Source organism: Saccoglossus kowalevskii, chromosome 10, assembly GCF_978046115.1.
Source record: "Saccoglossus kowalevskii chromosome 10, keSacKowa6.1, whole genome shotgun sequence".
Classification (NCBI taxonomy): domain Eukaryota; kingdom Metazoa; phylum Hemichordata; class Enteropneusta; family Harrimaniidae; genus Saccoglossus; species Saccoglossus kowalevskii.
Genome location: NC_140650.1, coordinates 20975914 through 20999766, shown reverse-complemented (window position 1 = coordinate 20999766; position 23853 = coordinate 20975914). Strand labels below are relative to the sequence as shown.

The window sequence follows — 23853 nt, the reverse complement described above, 5'->3', positions numbered from 1 at the left end:
ACGACCCCTTTCACCAACAGGTGTGAGTTCATGATCTTGTCAGCGGATGAAAAACTTTCGTAATACCATGTAAATCCCTCAGTAAGTTGTTGGGAACTCATTTAGTCCAGTATTTGAAGATTTGTTTTTCGGAGGAAAATTAAGAATTATATCTGATTTTAAGAACGGGCCCGGGGGCAACTTTACAAGAACGTCATTGTCGTATTGTATTATGAGTTAATTGTGGATGAGTAAAACGAAGGTTTAAAGGGGCGCTGAATTTATCACTAGAGCATCGCCAACCTTTCTAGAATTTAGCGTGACAACACGGTTAAGAACCGTAGTAATATGGTATGTGTCTGTACAACTGAACTTTCGAACCTTTCCAGTCAATGACCATATGACCACTCTTCAAAGAAAGATATGGCTCTTGTCTTCCTGTGTATTATATTCCATACAACTCGTTAGGCGTGTTCGGTGTTAATGGCTTCTAGTAACCCGATGATGGCTCAAAACCATAAACAACAACATAACGCCAAGTGGCTTGCCCTTTACAGAGAAGGATATTTATTGACATCTGCGTGAATATTATTCCCCGTTGTACAAAATGCGTTTTGTTTCGCCTCCGATGACATATTTTCCCTGTAAAATAAACGTTCGAATGTGTAATGGTTTCCTATTAGAAAACGCCCGGTATAGCTACCTTGGGAGAATAAGAATAAAGCTCTCTCCCTCATTCACAATTGAAAATTGAAAGTAGTATATTTGCATGTTCAGCTAATTTGGTGATATTCTTTCTTTTACTGGGAACGAACATTTAGTACATAAAGATCAGGGTTGCGCGTTTTAAGAATGCGCGTGTGTGTAGCGGCGGATGTACCCTTATACATCAGCGTTATTACCAGTTTGCCAACAAGTGGGGTTAGTTTTTGGCTGATTTTTAATGATACTCTATATCGATTCTATTTTAACAACTTGATAATGCTACTTGGAAAGATGTCTAGGACGACACCACATAAAACATAAACATTGACTCGGAAACGAAATGTTTATGTTTCACGCAGTACATATGCTATATGGTTTGGCAAACATACGTAAGATGCGAAGTTTGAGGACGTAGCCAATAACAACTTGTAATGTTTCTCCTGCAAATGGCACGAACGCTCACTAAAATTAAACGGACAACTAAATCTATAGAAACTTAAGATAGAAAAACATAGGTTTGAAATGTAATTTTTCGTTTTTCTGAGTCCTTATGGTTGTCAAAATATTTAGGTTTTAATTTTGCATTTTATAATAATCCACGCACGCAGTGAACATTTATATCCGTCAATTTTAATTCTAAGTTAAAATCAAATCTGACTCCATAACTTGATATAAACAATTCCTAATATCACCACATATTGTATTAGCCCATTAATAACAGTTCCAAATATTTCTGACAGAAAAATGGGTTATTTACTGTACCAGTGCCAATATTATCGTCCCGGGTTGACGTGAGCCTGCTAATATACTCGTGCATGGTTGAGCAATCGTTTCGATATTGAACTTAACCCGGACCTGCGGCTCGTTTTTGTTTCGATAGCATAGACATTGGTGGTATTTTTTTTTACTAAGCGCGTTCCCTCGCCTATTTAATTGATCGATAATTATATAGGTGTTTTTGCAAATTACGAGGAGCTCTATCGTATACAGCGTTTTTTTCTCCAGGATCTCGATGTTATTGTGAAGTTGCGGATGTTAAGAATTGCACTCTCTAACAAGTTGGTTTCCAGGATCTTCCGCAAGTGAGCGCTTGTGTACTACGTCATTATGTACTGATTATATCCATAAACAGTTATAGCCAAGTCCAGCAACACAATGCACAGACGGCGTAGTATTGCGTTGTATATACATCTTTTGAGGTAATTTCCCATTAATTTCTTGGAACATCGCGTAAAGACAGTCGTTCCGGGACAGCTTTTTTCAATGACGTACGATCGGAAAATGGGAAACCACAGGCCAACCACAAACCGGACATCAATGTGCTTATAAAGACGAGTGAAAACGTCGAAGTTGTCATAGAACCAGACTGGCCGAGAAAGACAAATACCGTAGACAGAATAATGAACACGAACATGCCAGTACAGCAGCTAGTCTTCGCTATTGGTAAGTATTCGTATAAATTTATTGCTATATGGAGAACGTTACCGATTATCGTAAACTGGATTCTTGTTAGTTTCTACAAAGTATAATAACCCATGTAAAGATAAAACAACTTCACGGAACACGCATACGTTACTAAAATTCCCAAAAGAAGCTCCGTACTTTACGACCATAAGCCCTGTGGATCTTAAGTGAATGTTGTCGATTATCGGTTGACTGAATGATGTTACCAACTTTTGGTAATTCGTGGGGTTGGTGATAAACAGTTTTAATCCAATTTCTCATATTTATAAATAGTAGATTCTCAATGACGCAGATAAACAATAAGCAACTTTAATTTTTTTTTATCCACACTACTCACCATTCTGACATTTGAAGGGTATTGACGGACCGAGGTAATACATATAAATGATTCAGATGTTAATAACACTTTTACTTGAACGGAGTATTACAGTGAAGTACTTTATTTTTACTTTAAAAAAATACTTTTGGGGAAAATACCCTCTTGTCGATATTTTACAATCAATTCATCAAGAATCAGTGAAAAAAAAGTTCATACAAAATGGTCAAAATGCCTTTTCAGTGAAAAAATTAATTCCAGCTACAATAACGTATTTTACAGTATGTGATAATAGTATTAAGTAATAGTATATCATTATCAAGTTGGATATTATATGGTTGACTGTTTTTTTTCCTTCTTCCAGCTTTTTTCTTCTTTGCTTCACAAAGCCGCGCTGTGCCCGCTATAGACTCATCTCCCGGAAACGCGGGCGAGCAATTTCGAATTCTGTCTAGGAAGATTGGTGATCTCATGCCATTGTGTAACGAACATGTTCAACAAAGAATTGTAAGTGTCAAATGTCTTACGTAATATTTAGAGTGATATCATTGCATTCAAAACATTCCCAGTTCTTGGTCTTCTGAGATGAAAATTGTAAACACACGATGATTTTTGCTACCGTTGTACACTGGCTCGATTAGTTTGCCCTCAGACAACTATAGTTGTAGCATGGAAGTAATAATTCTCATTACTTCCATGGTTGTAGTTATTAGTTGTCTGAGGTTTGTCCTGCGCCAGATTATTTGCTTTACAGTTTTGTTCATTGAGATTATTATTATCACCCAAAACCCGCCGATCGAAACGGGTTTTTCGATATTTGCTAATTAATTAATTTTTGTTTCTGTTTTTTCAGAGACGTGCACGTAACATTGATACTGCTAATACGTTAACCTTGGAATGTCTCCCTGACCTTGTACCGCGGTTGCTAAATGAAACAATGCGCCAGGTGAGCAATTTGGGATTCCATTCCAGAAGTCGACCGTTAATGGAAAAAAAATAAAAATGTTGATGTTATTTTTATTGCTGTTCACTGCTTACAAGTTGTCTGACAAGTTGGCGTGAGTGCCGCCCGGGTGGGTTCGCAGCAGTCCAGGGTGCCACTCACGCCAACTTGTCAGGCTACGCTTACAAGTAGCATTCAACAGCGACATGTAAATTCGAAGTTTAGCATGGCAGATACCACCAACGACTAAGCCAAACGACGTTTGTGAATGAGATTAACACATTTGTACAATCAATTTCATAGTTCAACATTTTCAACTGATATTGGTAGTTTAGACATCACATAAAGAAGACACGGAGATATGAGGCAATGCGATACACAACGCTCTAGCTGCTTCGTTTGTATGGTCATCTCGTTTTACCTCCATGGTATGGTATAATCGCGTCGTCAAGAGTCGGGCAACATGACTGTACTTCAGGCAACTATTTGTCCGTTGTCATGATAGTTAATTGTGCCGTGTATCATTATTGCCTCGCGTGTGTAAAACGGCCATGTGACATTAAAATTAAATAAATTGGCCATTTGTTCCATTTACAGGAGAGGAATATACTTGCGTTACACAGAGACAATTTAAACACATTTCTGTCATTCGTTACCGTTATCAGAAATGACGAACTTTCACTCTTGATCGCTGGATCTGAGAACAACCACGATGAGCATATGGCCATCCTTACAAAACTAAAGAGCGTCGTCGAACAGCTCAACTCGCTGGTAAGTATCATGTATACGTGTCGAGGAACACGCTAGAAGAAAAACTAGTAAATATACTAAAAACAAAATACGAAAACATGTTAATTTAGGCAAATTTGTATACCAAGGCTTCTTAATGAGAGAAAACTTGTCTTCAAATATAGGCAATCATATATATTATAGGCTTTGCTGTACACAATTTTATCATAACATTTGCATGAGAGAAAACTTCATTAAATCAAAAAAAAGGGGGCCAGCTGCCTCATAATTTAAAGAAAATAATATATATATTTTTTCTCTTATTTTTCTTCTCATTTCATTTTAACTTTCAACATTTAACTTTATTGTAGTATGAACGAACAATATCTCAATTAAGGATACGCTTATAAATAAAGATTATTATTATTACACTAATCCACCTAATTAAACAACACCTTTTCAGCGTATTTATAAGTAATTGCATTATGTCGTCACATCTGTGATATTTTATATACAATATTGTATATTTTTAATCATTCCAACATTTTGCATTTTTTAACACAGCTACATAAATTAGGCTACATTGAAGAGACGGACAACAATATCCCCATTGACTGCGATGGACTCATGATTCTCAACGATTCTACCTTGACGAATATAAGACAGTTTAAAGTTCTGAAACGTTTACACGACTACCTGGGTGGCGCTATGCAAGACATTCGTAGAGCAGCCGAGGAACACCAGTAATTACTAGTACTCGTAACTTATTATTTCCGCCGTATTACCAAACTAATGTTTAGGCACTGTTTATTTAATTCGTATTTAAGTTATTTATTTATTTATTTATTTTATGATAACGCATGTATGTGTGATTTCAATTTGAGCTGTGTCATACCACAAAGCCTAATAAAGACAATACAATATGTTTACCGTATTTTCTCTATTAGAAACGAAACCCCAGTTATTTTAGCAGGATTTAAAAATGCAACTGACTGAATCTGGTAAATTAAAGACTCATGTCGGGCAACAAGGTCGCGAGATAATCCTTTGTTTATCGTTGACGTGTTTATAGGATTTGTGAGGTGGTAGATTTCAAGTCAGATGAAAACAGCATACCCAGGTGCCTCTCGAAAAAGATAAATTGTGTGCTTTGTCTTTGTTCTATACCTGAGCCAGTGACCGTACTGTTTTTGATATGTTCACCCCATATTGAATGTATACTTTAGTAATAATGGTGGTTAGCAGACCAGTGAAGACACCGTCGTGGATGTTGGTTTGATGCACTGTGGCTAAATATTGAATAACTTCACCATTGTTTGAAGAAGTAACACAAAATAATGCAGTAAAGATTGTGTTGTCACAGTAACCATCCATTTTGTAGAGAATCAGTCTAAGCATCATACATACGAACATACACAAATATTATGAAGCGGAAGTATTGGAGCATTGTGAAACTATTGACCACTATATTGTAAATCTGACAACGCCCACGTCATCACTGACGTCAATTATGTAATCGTATACACTGACTTTTCTAATCCCACTGTCTTGTTGTTTGGTTATAGTTTTACTATCGACAAAGTCTGAAAAATCAACTAAAGCCACATTTATTCATCACCGAGTCGTGTCCAACCCTATTCGGTCTTCTTTCCCGGTGAACACATTCCTTCCTCTTATACAACTTTCTCAATATCGTAAAAAGTATGAACTGTAAATTGCGCTGATGCATTGTCCGGGGTTTCCCGACTATTTTAACCGATGACTGACGCATTATTTTTAATAGAAGTGATACATCGGGCGATGAACTAGAATACTGTTGGGGTTTCGGTCTGGTTATATTCGAAACTATGAAAACAGATTATTAATTCCAAATGTTTTATACATACATATCCATGTTGACACTTTTCAGTCCAGGGCAATATTTTAGTTTGTCAAGAATACGCGTAATGAAAGTCAAAATGGCGGCATGTGGCGGCGGAGATACTTTCGGTGTTCTGGCCGCAAGAATCTCTGGGAAGGAGATTGCCTACGATACTGAAAAATCAAACAAAGCCAACTTCAAATCTATGTAATTGTTTGGTTATTAGGTTACAAGGCTCATATCTTACAAAGTAAGTAGCTGTTTATTGCAGTACATATGTTACTTATAATATATATAGTAGATATTTTTGGTAATCGTTGTTCTAAGTAAAAATTTTGGTAAATTGAACAAAAATCAAATCAAAACTTTTTTTCTATGCTATCTATCGTTAAAAAGCCATTGCTCGAAGTATCCTCGGGGCGGAGCTACGTCACAAGACGTTCCATGTTGCTAAGACGCGTACCATGTCAGTATTTCTATGGGCTCTGCGCGAGCTGCTGTGGAACGCCGGTCGACGAGCCGGTGAAAATAGCTAAATTCGAAAAACAGCACAAAATCAACTTCGACGAAGTAATCTTGGACAACCAATTTGATATATGTTGGACATGCAGAGGTGATCTTGTTACACTGTTCAGGGGAGTCTCAACAACCAACCCAAAGTGCCGTTTTCTGAAAGTTGTCGGCCTTTGTTTTCACCGTGATGGTTGCCCCGAGAATAGCTACTATAGTATTTGAATAAATACTAAGGACAACGATTACCGAATATTATCTAAAATATATCATGTTTATTGGTCCTGAAAGCGTTTATTTATTAGCTATTTGCATGTATTACTTGACGTGTCAAACCAAAACAAAATGTAAACTCGTACTTTCTTCAAAGAAAATAGTTCTTTAGTTCCAAAGCGAAATTACACCATTAATAGAACGCGCGTTGTAAAATCGAATGGTTCTAGAATCGAACTGGGAGATCGAACGTTTATGTACTATTCGGTCCACCACTCCGTTCATTATTTATGTCTTGTGTTATGGATTATATTGGAGAAAAAGTTTACTTCTTTGGCGGCGTTCTGACTGGTGTATTTGGCGCTACTCTGATATATTGCACTGCCGGGCCAAGACGGGATAAGAACAAATGCTTAGTTAAAACGCTTACAGCAAGAGTGGGTGAGTTGATATCGCAAATCGACAACGGAAATCAACATGTCGTAAAATTGGAAAGTGACAAGGAGAAGCTTCAGACAGAGCTTGAAAAACGTACTCTGGATATGGAAATTCTCTGCCGTCTTCTGCAAAATGAGCGAGAGAGGGCGATTAGCACAGAGGATGAGAATGAAATGAGCACACTGACTGAGGAACTAGGAAACGACCTGGGAGTAGTGTCAGACCAAGTGAAGGAGTTCGAGGATAGACTTGCTCGAGTGAAGGAAGAATCTATTCACATGAAGCAAAAAATGACGCAGATACGGAGACACAGTAGTGGTTGTGGGGAACCAATAACATCCAACGGGCAGTCAGTTAAATCAACGGCCACCTGTATCAAACGAGCCAATCGTGAAAACGCACTTTTACGTTCAAGACTAGCAAGTAAAGAAACGATTGTCAGACATCTTAGTAAAGAAAACGCGAACAAGGACAGACTCATCAAGAAACTCCGCGCCGAGCTTAAATATAACGGCCGTGAGACTACTGGAGCGGGAGATACTAACGCATTCACCAAGAATGTCAGTGAATGCGGTGATGCGAGGATGGTTGACGGTGGAGCAGAAAATGATGATGTAAATATTGTCGATAGAAACGAAGACTCGAGCATGAGTGATAGTAGTTTCTGCAGTTGTGAAATGAACGATGTCGCTTTGTCCTCTGATAATGTGCACACTATATTACCTTCTTAACAGAATACCATTGCCAACTTGTGAATTGAACCGCCAGTAACTGACACTTATCCCCGGTGTTAGGACACTACGGAATCTCAACCTTTCACAAAGAAAAGTATTGTACTTTGGATGTTGTCTACAGATGCATGATGTTCCTGTCACATAAGTAGATTCACGTATGCTTTATTTATCAGATTGATGCCTTCTGGGCTTTCTTCACATCCAAGTTTTGCTGAATTGCAGTAAACTCACGGGACGCGAGTATACCGTGACGGGAGTACATGTACATGTACATGTATATACAATCAAGACAATTCATGCATGTAACCCGAAGCGGAATCTCGGAATACCGTGACGGTCTGAACATCGAATACTACTAGTCCAGGAGGCAGTAAAGATGAATTATACGACAGATAATCGATCGTGTAGGTGCATCTGTACGCCGACAGTCGTCAGTGGAAACGAAACACGTTTAATTTTCACATTCTCTGCCAAACCACAGTCGGTCAGTCAATGTCGCCATTACACAGTACAGATTTTAGACAGAGAACGATAATGTGATGGATTTTTCAACTGTTTGGAATGTCAGGATTGACTAATAAACAATAAACTTTAAAAATATTATTATAAAGTGTCATATTTACAATACTTTTTTTCTTGTATACGATCAAATCAACATTTTTAATTTACGACAAAAAACAATAAATAAACCAATAAATCAACTAGAACTTCACTTGATCCATTAACCTTCATCACAAAGCATGGAAATAAATATCATTTATTGCAAATACCTTTCAAACACGTGACTAAAATTACACATACTGTTATTTTTTTTAAATATAGCTCAGTTATGAACAAAACAGTATTTGATTTTTAGTTTTAAAAAGTATAAAAAAAGTGTATTTATATAACAAAAGCTATGATATTTCATCTCATGTAAATGCAGACGTTATCCAATACTCAATCATTTAAAAACTGCATTGTGCTTGGCAAGGCAAATAATTACAACATATTGTAAATTGCTATAAAATTGTAAATGTAATTTTTTATTGTCAACCAGTGATGACGTTAGTGACGTAATTCATCTTCGTTTTTCTCGTCACCTTTTTCATTTATTGGTGTATGGTACGTTTCCAAGAATGATATAACTTCCTGGCGATTAAAACGTACAGCATCGTCCATTGGCGTAAACCCCCACCTGAAACAGACAATATGGTATAGAATAATGAACATTATGTTAGGGATTGGGGTTTGTAATTGTAATTCGGATAACATTGTATCTTGGATTCACGAATAATCGCATCTATGTATACGTAGCGGCTCTAAGTCGAGGATGAAAGCCAATAAGCGTCAATCGGTTTCAGCAAGATTTATAGTCTATAACGCTACAGTCGTCGCGCCGCTTCCTGTTCGATATGGGTTAACGTTTACAACGCGTATAAAATACATTGTTTGTTTTGTTTGCATCAATTCAAACATGCGCTTAGCCTCACATGTAGGCGTGAGTGGCGCCCTCGCCGGCCGAACGGCATCAGGCCACACTGTGTTTGGTTTGGAGCACAGCGGAGGGCGCAACTCACGCGACCTTGTCAGACCATGGACCTTAACGTTAGTAACGTTAGTAACGTTAGTACCTTCCATGGTCAGGCTAACACGCGCTGTGTGACGACTGTAACGCTATAAATTTAGATAACTCGTGATTGACCTCTGATATTCCAGTGCCCTGGCACTATGATGTCGCGTGTGTACCTACCTGTCACGCGGACAAGGGTCCAGTTTACATCTCTTCATTAAAAATTCAACAACATCAAGGTGACCTGGCGATATAAACAAATGCACATATATTGGACAATGTATGTTGCCCGTAACTCGAAGGTAATTGAACATCGAGTTACAATTCGATTTGGGCGTGGTTTAAAATAGGAGCGTGTCCGTAACTCGAACAATTCAGCATCTCTCTATACATCAGTCCCAGCAAAAACACAATTTTTCGTGAAATTCTGCTTGTAATATATGACTGTTTTGTGTTTGTTTTTTAGAAACCCCGCCCCTCCAAGCCGCGTAGCCAGTCTACCCAGATGTATTACGAACGTACGTAATTATGTATGGCTGTCATGATGAAGATAAATGACAAAATAGTGGTAAAAGTGAAGTAAACAAATACAATATATATATATATATTCTAAAGCCAATACAACAGATGTTATACAAATCAGATTACTGCAAAGCCAATTGAACGTCGGAATGTCACAAAGATACAAATGAAATCACACTTGCCTTCTGCCGCGCCTAAATGAAGAGCGGTTCTGCCGTCATAATCGGAAAGGGACATGTTTAACCCTTGCATCGTGTATCTTTGGAAAGAATGGAGACAATGTTGGGTTAAAAATTACGACATGAATATTTCCCGTTAATAATCTGGTGAGGTTTGTTCACGTTTGTCGTCTGCTCATGGAAGTGTATTTACAAATCTCATTGGCTGTTATGGCGGAATGTCATTATGTATGACTGGACTCTTTCCACAGCTTAATAACCTGTCAGGATGTAAGACTGGACTCAATTGGCTACTTCCACAGCTTAATAACCTGTCATGATGTAAGACTGGACTCAATTGGCTACTTCCACAGCTTAATAACCTGTCAGGATGTAAGACTGGACTCAATTGGCTACTTCCACAGATTAATAACCTGTCAGGATGTAAGACTGGACTCAATTGGCTACTTCCACAGCTTAATAACCTGTCAGGATGTAAGACTGGACTCAATTGGCTATTTCCACAGCTTAATAACCTGTCATGATGTAAGACTGGACTCAATTGGCTATTTCCACAGCTTAATTCCCTGTCATGATGTAAGACTGGACTCAATTGGCTACTTCCACAGCTTAATAACCTGTCAGGATGTAAGACTGGACTCAATTGGCTATTTCCACAGCTTAATAACCTGTCATGATGTAAGACTGGACTCAATTGGCTATTTCCACAGCTTAATTCCCTGTCATGATGTAAGACTGGACTCAATTGGCTACTTCCACAGCTAAATAACCTGTCAGGATGTAAGACTGGACTCAATTGGATACTTTTACAGCTAAATGACCTGTCAGGATGTAAGACTGGACTCAATTGGCTATTTCCACAGCTTAATTCCCTGTCATGATGTAAGACTGGACTCAATTGGCTACTTCCACAGCTAAATAACCTGTCAGGATGTAAGACTGGACTCAATTGGATACTTTTACAGCTAAATGACCTGTCAGGATGTAAGACTGGACTCAATTGGCTACTTCCACAGCTTAATAACCTGTCATGATGTAAGACTGGACTCAATTGGCTACTTCCATAGCTTAATAACCTGCCATGATGTAAGACTAGACTCAATTGGCTACTTCCACAGCTTAACAACCTGTCAGGATGTAAGATTGGACTCAATTGGCTACTTCCACAGCTTAATAACCTGTCAGGATGCAAGACTGGACTCAATTGGCTACTTCCACAGCTTAATAACCTGTCATGATGTAGGACTAGACTCAATTGGCTACTTCCACAGCTTAATAACCTGTCAGGATGTAAGACTGGACTCAATTGGCTACTTCCACAGCTTAATAACCTGTCGGGATGTAAGACTGGACTCAATTGGCTACTTCCACAGCTTAATAACCTGTCATGATGTAAGAATGGACTCAATTGGCTACTTCCACAGCTTAATAACCTGTCAGGATGTAAGACTGGACTCAATTGGCTATTTCCACAGCTTAATAACCTGTCATGATGTAAGACTGGACTCAATTGGCTACTTCCACAGCTTAATAACCTGTCAGGATGTAAGACTGGACTCAATTGGCTACTTCCACAGCTTAATAACCTGTCAGGATGCAAGACTGGACTCAATTGGCTACTTCCACAGCTTAATAACCTGTCATGATGTAAGGCTAGACTCAATTGGCTACTTCCACAGCTTAACAACCTGTCAGGATGTAAGACTGGACTCAATTGGCTACTTCCACAGCTTAATAACCTGTCAGGATGCAAGACTGGACTCAATTGGCTACTTCCACAGCTTAATAACCTGTCATGATGTAAGACTGGACTCAATTGGCTACTTCCACAGCTTAATAACCTGTCATGATGTAAGACTGGACTCAATTGGCTACTTTCACAGCTAAATGACCTGTCAGGATGTAAGACTGGACTCAATTGGCTATTTCCACAGCTTAATAACCTATCAGGATGCAAGACTGGACTCAATTGGCTACTTCCACAGCTAAATGACCTGTCAGGATGTAAGACTGGACTCAATTGGCTACTTCCACAGCTTAATAACCTATCAGGATGTAAGACTGGACTCAATTGGCTATTTCCACAGCTTAATAACCTATCAGGATGCAAGACTGGACTCAATTGGCTACTTCCACAGCTTAATAACCTGTCAGGATGTAAGACTGGACTCAATTGGCTATTTCCACAGCTTAATAACCTATCAGGATGCAAGACTGGACTCAATTGGCTACTTCCACAGCTAAATGACCTGTCAGGATGTAAGACTGGACTCAATTGGCTACTTCCACAGCTTAATAACCTGTCAGGATGCAAGACTGGACTCAATTGGCTACTTCCACAGCTTAATAACCTGTCAGGATGTAAGACTGGACTCAATTGGCTACTTCCACAGCTTAATAACCTGTCAAGATGCAAGACTGGACTCAATTGGCTACTTCCACAGCTTAATAACCTGTCATGATGTAAGACTGGACTCAATTGGCTACTTCCATAGCTTAATAACCTGCCATGATGTAAGACTAGACTCAATTGGCTACTTCCACAGCTTAATAACCTGCCATGATGTAAGACTAGACTCAATTGGCTACTTCCACAGCTTAACAACCTCTCAGGATATAAGATTGGACTCAATTGGCTACTTCCACAGCTTAATAACCTGTCAGGAAGCAAGACTGGACTCAATTGACTACTTCCACAGCTTAATAACCTGTCATGATGTAGGACTAGACTCAATTGGCTACTTCCACAGCTTAATAACCTGTCAGGATGTAAGACTGGACTCAATTGGCTACTTCCACAGCTTAATAACCTGTCGGGATGTAAGACTGGACTCAATTGGCTACTTCCACAGCTTAATAACCTGTCATGATGTAAGACTGGACTCAATTGGCTACTTCCACAGCTTAATAACCTGTCATGATGTAAGACTGGACTCAATTGGCTATTTCCACAGCTTAATAACCTGTCATGATGTAAGACTGGACTCAATTGGCTATTTCCACAGCTTAATAACCTGTCATGATGTAAGACTGGACTCAATTGGCTACTTCCACAGCTTAATAACCTGTCAGGATGTAAGACTGGACTCAATTGGCTACTTCCACAGCTTAATAACCTGTCAGGATGCAAGACTGGACTCAATTGGCTACTTCCACAGCTTAATAACCTATCAGGATGCAAGACTGGACTCAATTGGCTATTTCCACAGCTTAATAACCTATCAGGATGCAAGACTGGACTCAATTGGCTATTTCCACAGCTTAATAACCTGTCAGGATGTAAGACTGGACTCAATTGGCTATTTCCACAGCTAAATGACCTGTCATGATGTAAGACTGGACTCAATTGGCTACTTCCACAGCTTAATAACCTGTCATGATGTAAGACTGGACTCAATTGGCTACTTCCACAGCTTAATAACCTGTCATGATGTAAGACTGGACTCAATTGGCTACTTCCACAGCTTAATAACCTGTCATGATGTAAGACTGGACTCAATTGGCTACTTTCACAGCTAAATGACCTGTCAGGATGTAAGACTGGACTCAATTGGCTACTTCCACAGCTTAACAACCTGTCAGGATGTAAGGCTAGACTCAATTGGCTACTTCCACAGCTTAACAACCTGTCAGGATGTAAGACTGGACTCAATTGGCTACTTCCACAGCTTAATAACCTGTCAGGGTGCAAGACTGGACTCAATTGGCTAGTTCCACAGCTTAATAACCTATCAGGATGCAAGACTGGACTCAATTGGCTATTTCCTCAGCTTAATAATCTGTCAGGATGTAAGACTGGACTCAATTGGCTACTTTCACAGCTAAATGACCTGTCATGATGTAAGACTGGACTCAATTGGCTACTTCCACAGCTTAATAACCTGTCATGATGTAAGACTGGACTCAATTGGCTACTTCCACAGCTTAATAACCTGTCATGATGTAAGGCTAGACTCAATTGGCTACTTCCACAGCTTAACAACCTGTCAGGATGTAAGACTGGACTCAATTTGCTACTTCCACAGCTTAATAACCTGTCAGGATGCAAGACTGGACTCAATTGGCTACTTCCACAGCTTAATAACCTGTCATGATGTAAGACTGGACTCAATTGGCTACTTCCACAGCTTAATAACCTGTCATGATGTAAGACTGGACTCAATTGGCTACTTTCACAGCTAAATGACCTGTCAGGATGTAAGACTGGACTCAATTGGCTATTTCCACAGCTTAATAACCTATCAGGATGCAAGACTGGACTCAATTGGCTACTTCCACAGCTAAATGACCTGTCAGGATGTAAGACTGGACTCAATTGGCTACTTCCACAGCTTAATAACCTATCAGGATGTAAGACTGGACTCAATTGGCTATTTCCACAGCTTAATAACCTATCAGGATGCAAGACTGGACTCAATTGGCTACTTCCACAGCTTAATAACCTGTCAGGATGTAAGACTGGACTCAATTGGCTATTTCCACAGCTTAATAACCTATCAGGATGCAAGACTGGACTCAATTGGCTACTTCCACAGCTAAATGACCTGTCAGGATGTAAGACTGGACTCAATTGGCTACTTCCACAGCTTAATAACCTGTCAGGATGCAAGACTGGACTCAATTGGCTACTTCCACAGCTTAATAACCTGTCAGGATGTAAGACTGGACTCAATTGGCTACTTCCACAGCTTAATAACCTGTCAAGATGCAAGACTGGACTCAATTGGCTACTTCCACAGCTTAATAACCTGTCATGATGTAAGACTGGACTCAACTGGCTACTTCCACAGCTAAATAACCTTGCAGGATTCACTTGTAAATTATATATGTCACGTTTCAGTTATAAGTAATATTAGTGTAGTGTAATTCTGTACAATTGAGAACTTTAACAACTGTGAAATAAACCACAAATTACCTTCTCAATGCGGTGACGTCACCGTTGGCTGCACTAAACAGAAGATTAACCACATCCAGTCCCTGCAGAAATGGAAACGGACTTTGCATGATGTTAATATCGAAAACCATATATTACGTACAAGCACTGCAGTCATCGCACCGTGTCACGTGACGGCTTCCACGTGACGTACACCACGCGTGTGAAATGTTTGCTCACAATTTGACGCGACGCGTGGCACTCTAACTTAATTTACATAATTATAATGCCACCCGTACTACATTTATACCAATCAATAAAGTTGATACTGCTTGAGTCTCTGGAAATAAATTTTGAATACAGACCATCGGTTACACTGAAGTCAGCGAAGGCATGTTTATTCAAATATGCATATAAAAATGTATCAATTAAGACAACTGTTTACTTTTAATATCAGTTGAACTAAAGTTGGTTAGGCAGATTCATCCTACATCCCGTGAAGCATTCGTGCATCAGACAGTAATTGGAATAGCCAACATCACTGCACGGGCCAATCAGTGAGTATCTGCCGATTGAGTTTATATAGACTGTTATAACTATTTAGTCTTATAAATCATTTATAACGTACATGCCTTTGCTGACTTCAGTGTATTCAGTTTAATTGGTACGTGTAACTTTGCGTCGGTTTGTAATTTAACTGAATAACGTGAAAGTCACCAGAAGCTTTTTAATAGGACTTCGGATAAGCCGGTGTAAATCGTACTTGTAGAGGGCGCTATTAAGTTGAGAAGCGACAGTACTGTACCTTTAAGTCTGCTCTTCGTTGACGGGGATCCATTTTCTTGGTGTTGCCGTGATAATTAAGATTGTCATAATTATGGAAATTAAAGTTACTCACGAGTCCCTGCAAAGAATAAACACATAAATCATCGACCTTTAACCTCTGTGTAGTCATAACTAACCTGTCATAATAATCAAATTGTTATTATAATCTTATTGATTGTCTGTTTAGAAGTTGAAACTTCATAAAACTGGAGCAGACCATTATACGATGAAAAAACATCTCAATTACCTCACAAAACTGGAGACCCCGGCAACTATTACCTAGCTCATCCAAGGGAGGCGACCACGTCATGATGCCGCACACATTTGGCACCACAAGTAAGATACCGCCACCAACACCGGATTTTGCAGGTAACCCAATCTAAATAAAAATGATATTAAAATAAACGAGTCAACAACACTAAGGTGACGACACTCGTAAACACATACTATGCAATGTGTTATGAGGTTATTACTTTATATCACTTGTTTGTTGAGTTACGTAATGGGTTAGAATGACTATTATCCACCAATCAAAGGTGCGTATCGACTCCCCAAAAATCAGCTCCACAAATAAGTGATATCAGATGATAACCTTTTTTTCACATAACCAACTCGATGCGTCAAAAAGACAGAGAAATCATAATTTTAAGTAATTATGCTTAGTAAGTGTAATAATAATCATATGCTAATTTATAATTTATAAATTATGCATGACGTATAAGTGTGTCCGTGGACGAATATTTTCGAAATAAACTTTCAGTCGATGTTATTACAAACGTTCATTCGAATAATTGTTATCCAGTCTGAAATTCGCGTATCGCTGCAATAGAACTGATACTGCCGCGCGATTTATTTTCTCCGAAAACACACACACAAAACAACTCACATTTGTGGGTATGGAACATGAAGATCGACACGACCTGAATGTTTCGAAAGAAGTCCGATATCGCACATGCAGGTATATCAACCCATGTGATCGATGACATATTTACCCATTCTCCATCCAGAGACTATGGGTCTTTTATAACTAAGCTAGGTAGTCGCCAGGGAACGTCCCACTTGTTGTGGCTCTCTGTGGCTCCCTAGGTCAAGAAGACTCTGCAAAGGAGAGTGATATTTACCTTGAATGCAAATTGTCCCGAGTAGTCGTACATGCCACAAGAATGCATCAGAGACAGCGTATTACGGGCAGCATCGTTGTCCAATATCGCGTCCCCCGTTGTGGGACATATTCCTCCGTTTGCAAGGGTAGCTGCCATAACAGCACCCGAATCTACCGTAACCTCAATCGAACACAACTAAATGGGAGTATTTGGGAGAAGAGAGAATGATTAAATAATTACGTCATCAACTACTAACAATGGTATTTCATGTGTGTTCAATCATAGATCCTCTACTGGGGCGTCTATAATTCAATATTTAATACATATCAATGCATATTCTACGAACTATGTAGAACTAGACCTGTTGCAACTTAGATTGACAATTATGTCTCCGTCAGGATGATGTTTTTTTGATGACTACAAAAAACTATCCAAAAACAAATTAACTATAGAAAAATTGGCAAATTTCCGGGTATCGCGAATGGATGTTAATTTACATGTAAAATTTGTAAAGATTAACAAACACAACCCGCGCCCTCTGTCGACGAAGCGTCTCTGTGACGTAAAACGGCCCTAGTCACAACGCGAGCATCGAGTATCTTTTTTCCGACTGTATATTCGGCGTTCAGTGTAACCACAGTTTGCAGTCAGGTTTGCTATACACAAAGTAACAAACAACAATACACAAAGTTGCTGCAGGGAAGTTTATTCTAAATATTATTCTTTCATCCATCTATATCCTCGATGGGTGTACGTCGCTATGAGTCTCATATCGAACAGGCCGCGGCGCGACAACCACTGCCCTTTAAGGGCGCTCTTATTATAAAAGTTTCTTGTGTTATCGGCTTTCGCAAAGAAGTCACTTGAGTACACGCTGGACCTACCTGGAAGTAGAGCTCCAACGTCTCTTGGAGACTCGCGCCTTCAGGAAAACACTTGTTTTCTCTCATGTAGTAAGACAAAGCGAAGTTACGATCAGCAGTGTCCTTCTCCGAAAGATATCTAGAAATATAAGACTCCAGTCATCCAAATGCAAAGAATATATGGTAATCATGGGGAATCAGAGAATCAAAATTGTCTCAAGGTAAGTCGAGTATATACATTGTCATAACGTGGTTACATTCCAAAAACAAATTGTACACAATCAGTTGTGATTCCAAAATAGCCAAGATTGGTACACCATTATGTGCCATGACATTTGTTGTTTACAACCAGAATTAAAAAAAAATAGTTACCGGTAGTTATGGTAACCTGAGTGCATATTTTAGAACAACCAGGAAATCTATGTCTTTTAATTTTGATTTCAAGGTCAGAGAGGTCAATTGTCAATCGTCGCTGAATGTCAAAACTGATCGCATGTGTTTCACGTAATTCATAAAATCGGTAAATAATTAGTATCTTACGTGGCATTACTGAATCCAATAAAGTCTCCTCCAGCCATCCTCTGATATTCATTCATGATCTAAAGAAATGAACATAACCCATGAATGATGTAATTGCGCTGTCGCATCTGCATATCATAACATTTATAATACTGTAAAGGGTTAATTATTCACTGGATTTTAATTTTGCTTATTTCGCTGACTGGCAACTGAAATGCGTCTAATTAAAACCCTGTGAATATGTAAAATTTAGCATAGAAGACATTATCTAAATGATAAAACCGTGAATTTAAAACCTACTGAATATTAGTGAAAAATTAGTCATTTTACAGTATTACTATTTGTTATGAATCGCTCTCTCATCAGAACTTTACAATTGCGACTTTTAGAAATGGACGAGGAAGAATACAAAATTGACGTATATACCCCCAAAGTTTAGTTTCCTGCGGTTATTACAGCAAATTCTTAAACTTTATTCAGCCAGCCCGTTGTACTTTTACATGACTTAACCAGATAAGGGTTAAGGCAACGAAGAACAGGACTTGGTTGCTATGGGATACAGCGTGCATGAGCAGGTTGGTGTGACAACTTTCTCATTTTTAGTTTGTGTGTACCGGCCACGACTGTTTTAGTTTGTGTGAGGCGATTGAACAGTCAATAAAAAGCGGTTGGAGGAAAAACGGGAAAATCATATTTCGGTTTCAAGCAAGGCTCAAAATGGGAAATGAGTCACGACACATTGGTAGGCAAGATCTTTAGTAGTAGGAGGGTGTCAAAATTAATGGACATATTCGACTTACAAAATCAAATCTATCTGCTGGTTTCAAATGTGGCTCTATCATTGCAGTCGTCAAAATACCGCCCGCGTTGATCATTGGATTATGGGGCTTTTCTGTGAAGGCAAATAATAAAATATTAAATTCAAAAAATTCGTGTTTGAAACTGATTGTTCAGAAAAAACCTGTGACGATTCAATAAACACAGATCGAGCATGTTGTGTACGAGATCTCGACGGCGAATAAGATACATGTATACTTAAAGCGCGGTAGTCGTCGCGCTGCGCATGTGCCACATTTGTGTTGATAAACATGATTGATTTCCCCACAATCCAATGCGCTCTTCAAATGGAAATCACAAGTATGAGGTTTGACCTGGGCGCGACTTGCACTGATTACCACCGGTGACTCCTTCGATGCCTTCCAATAATATGAAAATTACTTAATTAAATCTTGGAAACGTCTCAGTTCGTTGATCTGCGCAACAGTCAAAGTCGCCATCTTTGTTTATATGAGACCCATATATCTCGCACATACGCAGCGCGACGACTACCGCGCTTTAAACCAGACTCAGACACAGCAGACGTAAATAAATATATAGCACATGACATATATACGAACAAGATGTCGGCTCCGTGTCACAGTAGAACACCACAAGTACTAAGTTGTTAAAACATACATGATCGCGTTCTTACTGTTATGGTCAAGAGACAGTTCATTAAAACTTCTACCACTCGGCTCTTGTCCCACATATTTGTGTACATGGTCGGCTCCTTTCTCGGTGCAGGCGATAGCATAGGTCAGAGCCTTGCTACATGACTGTAGACAAAATGGCACATTGGTATCTCCGATCGAATATCTGGAGAAACAAAATACATTATAACACTAGTACTAAGCATTGCGTATATAAGCAATGCACATAATATTTAGCTCCGTGGAATCACAACATTTTGTTTACAACTTTTTATAACTTAAAGCAAGCTGTATTATATGTTAAACTTCATCGAAGTCTTGAACATATGTGAAATGAATTTAGTATTTACGGCGTTCGCGAGTGTTAAATCTAAAAACCCGACATGCACACGCTGTTTCGAATTCTGTCTTAGAAAATTCAATCTGCTTCCTAGCCTAGGAAGTATGAAATGTTTCATGTTTGCTCGGACGAAATGACAATGGATGTTATGATCTCATAAAACATTATATTTAGAAACAAAAAGGTGAGAACACTTGAGAAGTGGGTGTTCATTAACCAAATTTGGTTCTTATCAAATTTTTAATAATTAAGTATGCCGAATTAGTTTTGCATGTGATTCGATGAATTTGTTTATGCCCTGAGCTGCTGAAATTTCGATCACAACCGAATCTACATAAATGCTCGGCAATGTTCGGCAATGTTCGGCTGTTTGATAACAATTTCTGGCCAAGATGTCTTGCAAATTGTATTTGGTTTACGGCACGTACTACTTCACACGCAAATGCTACAAACACAATATTCCGGATAACACAGATATAATGGCTTATAAACTTTGTATTACCAAGGTTGATTGGGGCTGAGGATTGCATATGATAACTTACCTCTGGCCATCGACAGTACAGACAGAAACTCCCCAATAGTTGGGGCGATAACGAGACAACTGTGGAATATAGTTGGCAACCTGCAACAACAACAAAATTATTAGCCCTGGTTCAGGTAAATTATAACAGTTCTCGTACAATTAAATCAGCAAACGCCAGTTCAACGATTGCATAAGCCAGATTGGCCATCGCTGTAAACAACGTAGCCGTGAATGTCGTTTCTGTGCAATGCGGATAATGGACACGTGTTGTGTCGTGTACGTTTTACTTATATCATATTACGAGCAGAGTTATGAAGGACGTTTTGCCGGACAGTGCGAACATGCTGTTTAATTTGTATGGAATCAGATACGCATAGACTATTGCACCCAGTCGTTCTCCTCTGCTGTGTACAATGATTTAGGTGTCGTTGCAATACATGCACACATGGATACTGTGAACGGGGGAGTTATAGCGCCCCGTTATTAATATTGTATTTTATTGTTCACATTAGTTTAGTGTATGTTCAGAAACAGTTCTCTAGCGATCCTCCCAGATAATCTTTGATAGCTCCCCGGGTTTAAATCGCGCCCTAGAATCCAGCCATTTCGAAATGGCCCGATGAATCGCTATGTAAATGTGTAGTCGGCTTGTCATCACTGTTTGGTTATCTCTATGAGAACATACATTACCCTTAGGTAAGATACGTCCCACTTCAGGTAGATTCGATACCTGAGACACTATATCTATAAATCCCACCCTTCCGTGTCTGAGCGCTTCTATGGTGTCACAATGACGTATTTAGTGACGGAAATGTCATTCAAACCATCAGCTGTTTTGTTTTGTAATCGTTGGTCGTCTAGAATATAGTGAAATCGCAAAAAACATTGTCTTTATCCATGAACGACACCAGATCAAAACGATACCGACTCTTCAGTGTGTCGCCATTTACGTCATGGAAGCGCTTCGCCACACGAGGACGCGACTACAGAAAAGGTGTATTATTCGTAGATTTGTCAATATCTCAAGATAATAGACAACCTCTAGTCTGATTGCGCTCTAACTGTTGAAACCGATTGCAGAAGCTTCACATACATAATTTGCCAGTTGGTTTACCCATCAAGATAGTTAATATGAATGTCACAGTTCATGATCACCATGGTTACTTTGTAAACTCACTTTTCCATCTGTATTACTTTTGGCTTCCACATATATCTTTTCAATGGTGGAACAGAAGACACGCCACTCCGGGATTACAAACTCGTTTTTCAGTGCTTGGCCAATCAGGACAATGTTTTCCGACACGCACCTGCGGACGAAGATAAAATCAATTGTTAATCTTCAATTTTATCAGAATTGCGCCCTCTAAACCAATCCGATTAAAATGTTATGTAGTGTACGGGCTTTAATTATTTTGTCTATAGACTTATTTTTTATTACTTTTGTTATTAATGCCTTTTTATTTTATTATTTTACTTTGATTTTGATTTTTTGTGATTTTTTGGGGGGCTTTCGCAATTACCAAAACTTCAAAAAATAAATACTAGATCAAAATGAAATAAAATAAATATACAAAAAATAATCAACATGCGTATGACATATGACATATGATAGAATATTTGTAGGTAGAAGCCTACTCATAATTTTTGAGAAAGTTGGTCATGAATCGCATGACAATGTTCATTGGTTTATTGTGTAAAATCACGAAGCTATTGTCATGGCACAATACAATAGCATTTATTGTGCGTTACAATGACGTATATGTATTACAGTGACGTATTAGAAACTTGTCCTATTATTTCACTTTTTTTTTTCATTTTTATAACAATTCCATGAAGCACAATGTTAAGGGAAATTTGCATTTTTTGACCCCAGATTTTTTTGAAATAATTGAGGACAACAAAACGTGCCCTGTCAGTCACAATATATAATTTTTCAGCCTATAACACCTACAATTTGAGATATGGCATCTGTACCATATAAACCTACTGTAATAGCGTTATAATACTGCCAAAGTAGCCACTATCTACTAAAATACAACCCCCATTTTCTCGAAAATTAAGCTGGTGACCCCCAATTTCCCAATTATCGCATGAAAGTACAATTTATTGGAAAATAAATAAATTTTTCGGTATTTTCATTCATGAGAAATATTATCGATGATGAAAAGTTATAGTTGATCGAGCAACGAGTATTTACATTTTGTAGTAAACATGACTTCCTACAGGTAAATGTTAAGGTGCACGTACTGTTTGAACGTCGCTCTATCCATGGTGTCCGTTTCCTGTCTCGCAGCGTGCATATGAAGCAAGCATTCATGAATACGTGGGTCATCTTGTCGCAGTCCAGTTTCTTCAATTGCCTATGGAAAACATAACAGCAGTAATATCACTTGTTGGCTCCAGTGTACTAACAGTCAGCTAACATTCAATAGCAGACAGTTTTTCTTAGCCTTTACTAGAAAAGTATTAATTCTTTCTTCCAAACATGTTTACCGTTTTTGAATGCCTTTAGTAAGAACATGAAGCACACTTTGGGCTCGCTCTAGGAGCTTTGCTGGCAGTTGAGAAGTCCCTGACGACCCAACTATTTTCTCGTGTGGTGCAAACTACTACCGGTACTATAAATGTCATCTGATTCATTGTTTCTCATATACACTTCATGATGGCATGAACTTGATTTTTATATAACAAAATATAAATATTTTATAAATGTCAAATGGCGATTGGAGATCAGCTGACATAACATCACAGCATGCCTTAAAGGGGAACCGCTCAATCCCTTGGATTGCACCACGTGCTCATGGGTAATTAACTCCGCCTCTGTCCACTGAGTAAATGAATGCTTATCTTTCCCCCTGTACCGCTAATCCCACAAAACAACAACTGATATGAACACTCTAAGAACGGATTACAATTTGTTTGTTTAAATATAACATAGCAATTGAACTTCAAACAAATACAGAGCAGTATTCATGTGCCATGATTTGAAACATCGCGCGCTCGGTAATTTATACATCGTCGGGAAATTATAACGCGGAACTAATTCAAGTTGATGATGGCCAACAAGAAAAAGTGGCAGTCCACCGGATACACACGGCCAGAGTGTTGCTATAAACGGTCGCGAAGAAAAATTCCCGCCGCCAGAATTCCAATGTGACCAATTAACCTCTTCATTTCCACTCTCTCGCTTGCC

The 23853-nt window shown here is 38.7% G+C and overlaps 2 protein-coding genes across 3 annotated transcripts in view; one reads left to right on the top strand and one right to left on the bottom strand.

The window, feature by feature from the left end:
• Nucleotides 1–2006: 2006 nt before the first annotated feature.
• LOC100374329 (uncharacterized) lies at nt 2007–5061 on the top strand. Its single transcript, XM_002737873.4, has 5 exons — nt 2007–2127; nt 2829–2971; nt 3318–3410; nt 4005–4178; nt 4701–5061. The coding sequence occupies exons 1-5, from the start codon at nt 2085–2087 to the stop codon at nt 4881–4883; spliced, it is 636 nt and encodes a 211-aa protein (XP_002737919.2). The 5' UTR covers nt 2007–2084; the 3' UTR covers nt 4884–5061.
• A 3539-nt stretch (nt 5062–8600) lies between these two features.
• LOC100374030 (glutaminase kidney isoform, mitochondrial-like) overlaps nt 8601–23853 on the bottom strand; it is a 32420-nt gene continuing 17167 nt past the window's right edge. For both annotated transcript variants that reach the window (XM_085504355.1, XM_085504356.1), the window contains exons 3-16: nt 22908–23020; nt 21838–21967; nt 20680–20759; nt 19800–19963; nt 19129–19220; nt 18350–18408; nt 17831–17948; nt 16965–17141; nt 16091–16222; nt 15824–15922; nt 15061–15122; nt 10149–10225; nt 9625–9688; nt 8601–9069 (exon numbers count right to left, since the gene is read on the bottom strand). In XM_085504355.1, the coding sequence (XP_085360481.1) occupies nt 8940–9069; nt 9625–9688; nt 10149–10225; nt 15061–15122; nt 15824–15922; nt 16091–16222; nt 16965–17141; nt 17831–17948; nt 18350–18408; nt 19129–19220; nt 19800–19963; nt 20680–20759; nt 21838–21967; nt 22908–23020 (1497 nt within the window). In that variant the 3' untranslated portion in view covers nt 8601–8939. The remainder of the gene's footprint in view (nt 9070–9624; nt 9689–10148; nt 10226–15060; nt 15123–15823; nt 15923–16090; nt 16223–16964; nt 17142–17830; nt 17949–18349; nt 18409–19128; nt 19221–19799; nt 19964–20679; nt 20760–21837; nt 21968–22907; nt 23021–23853) is intronic.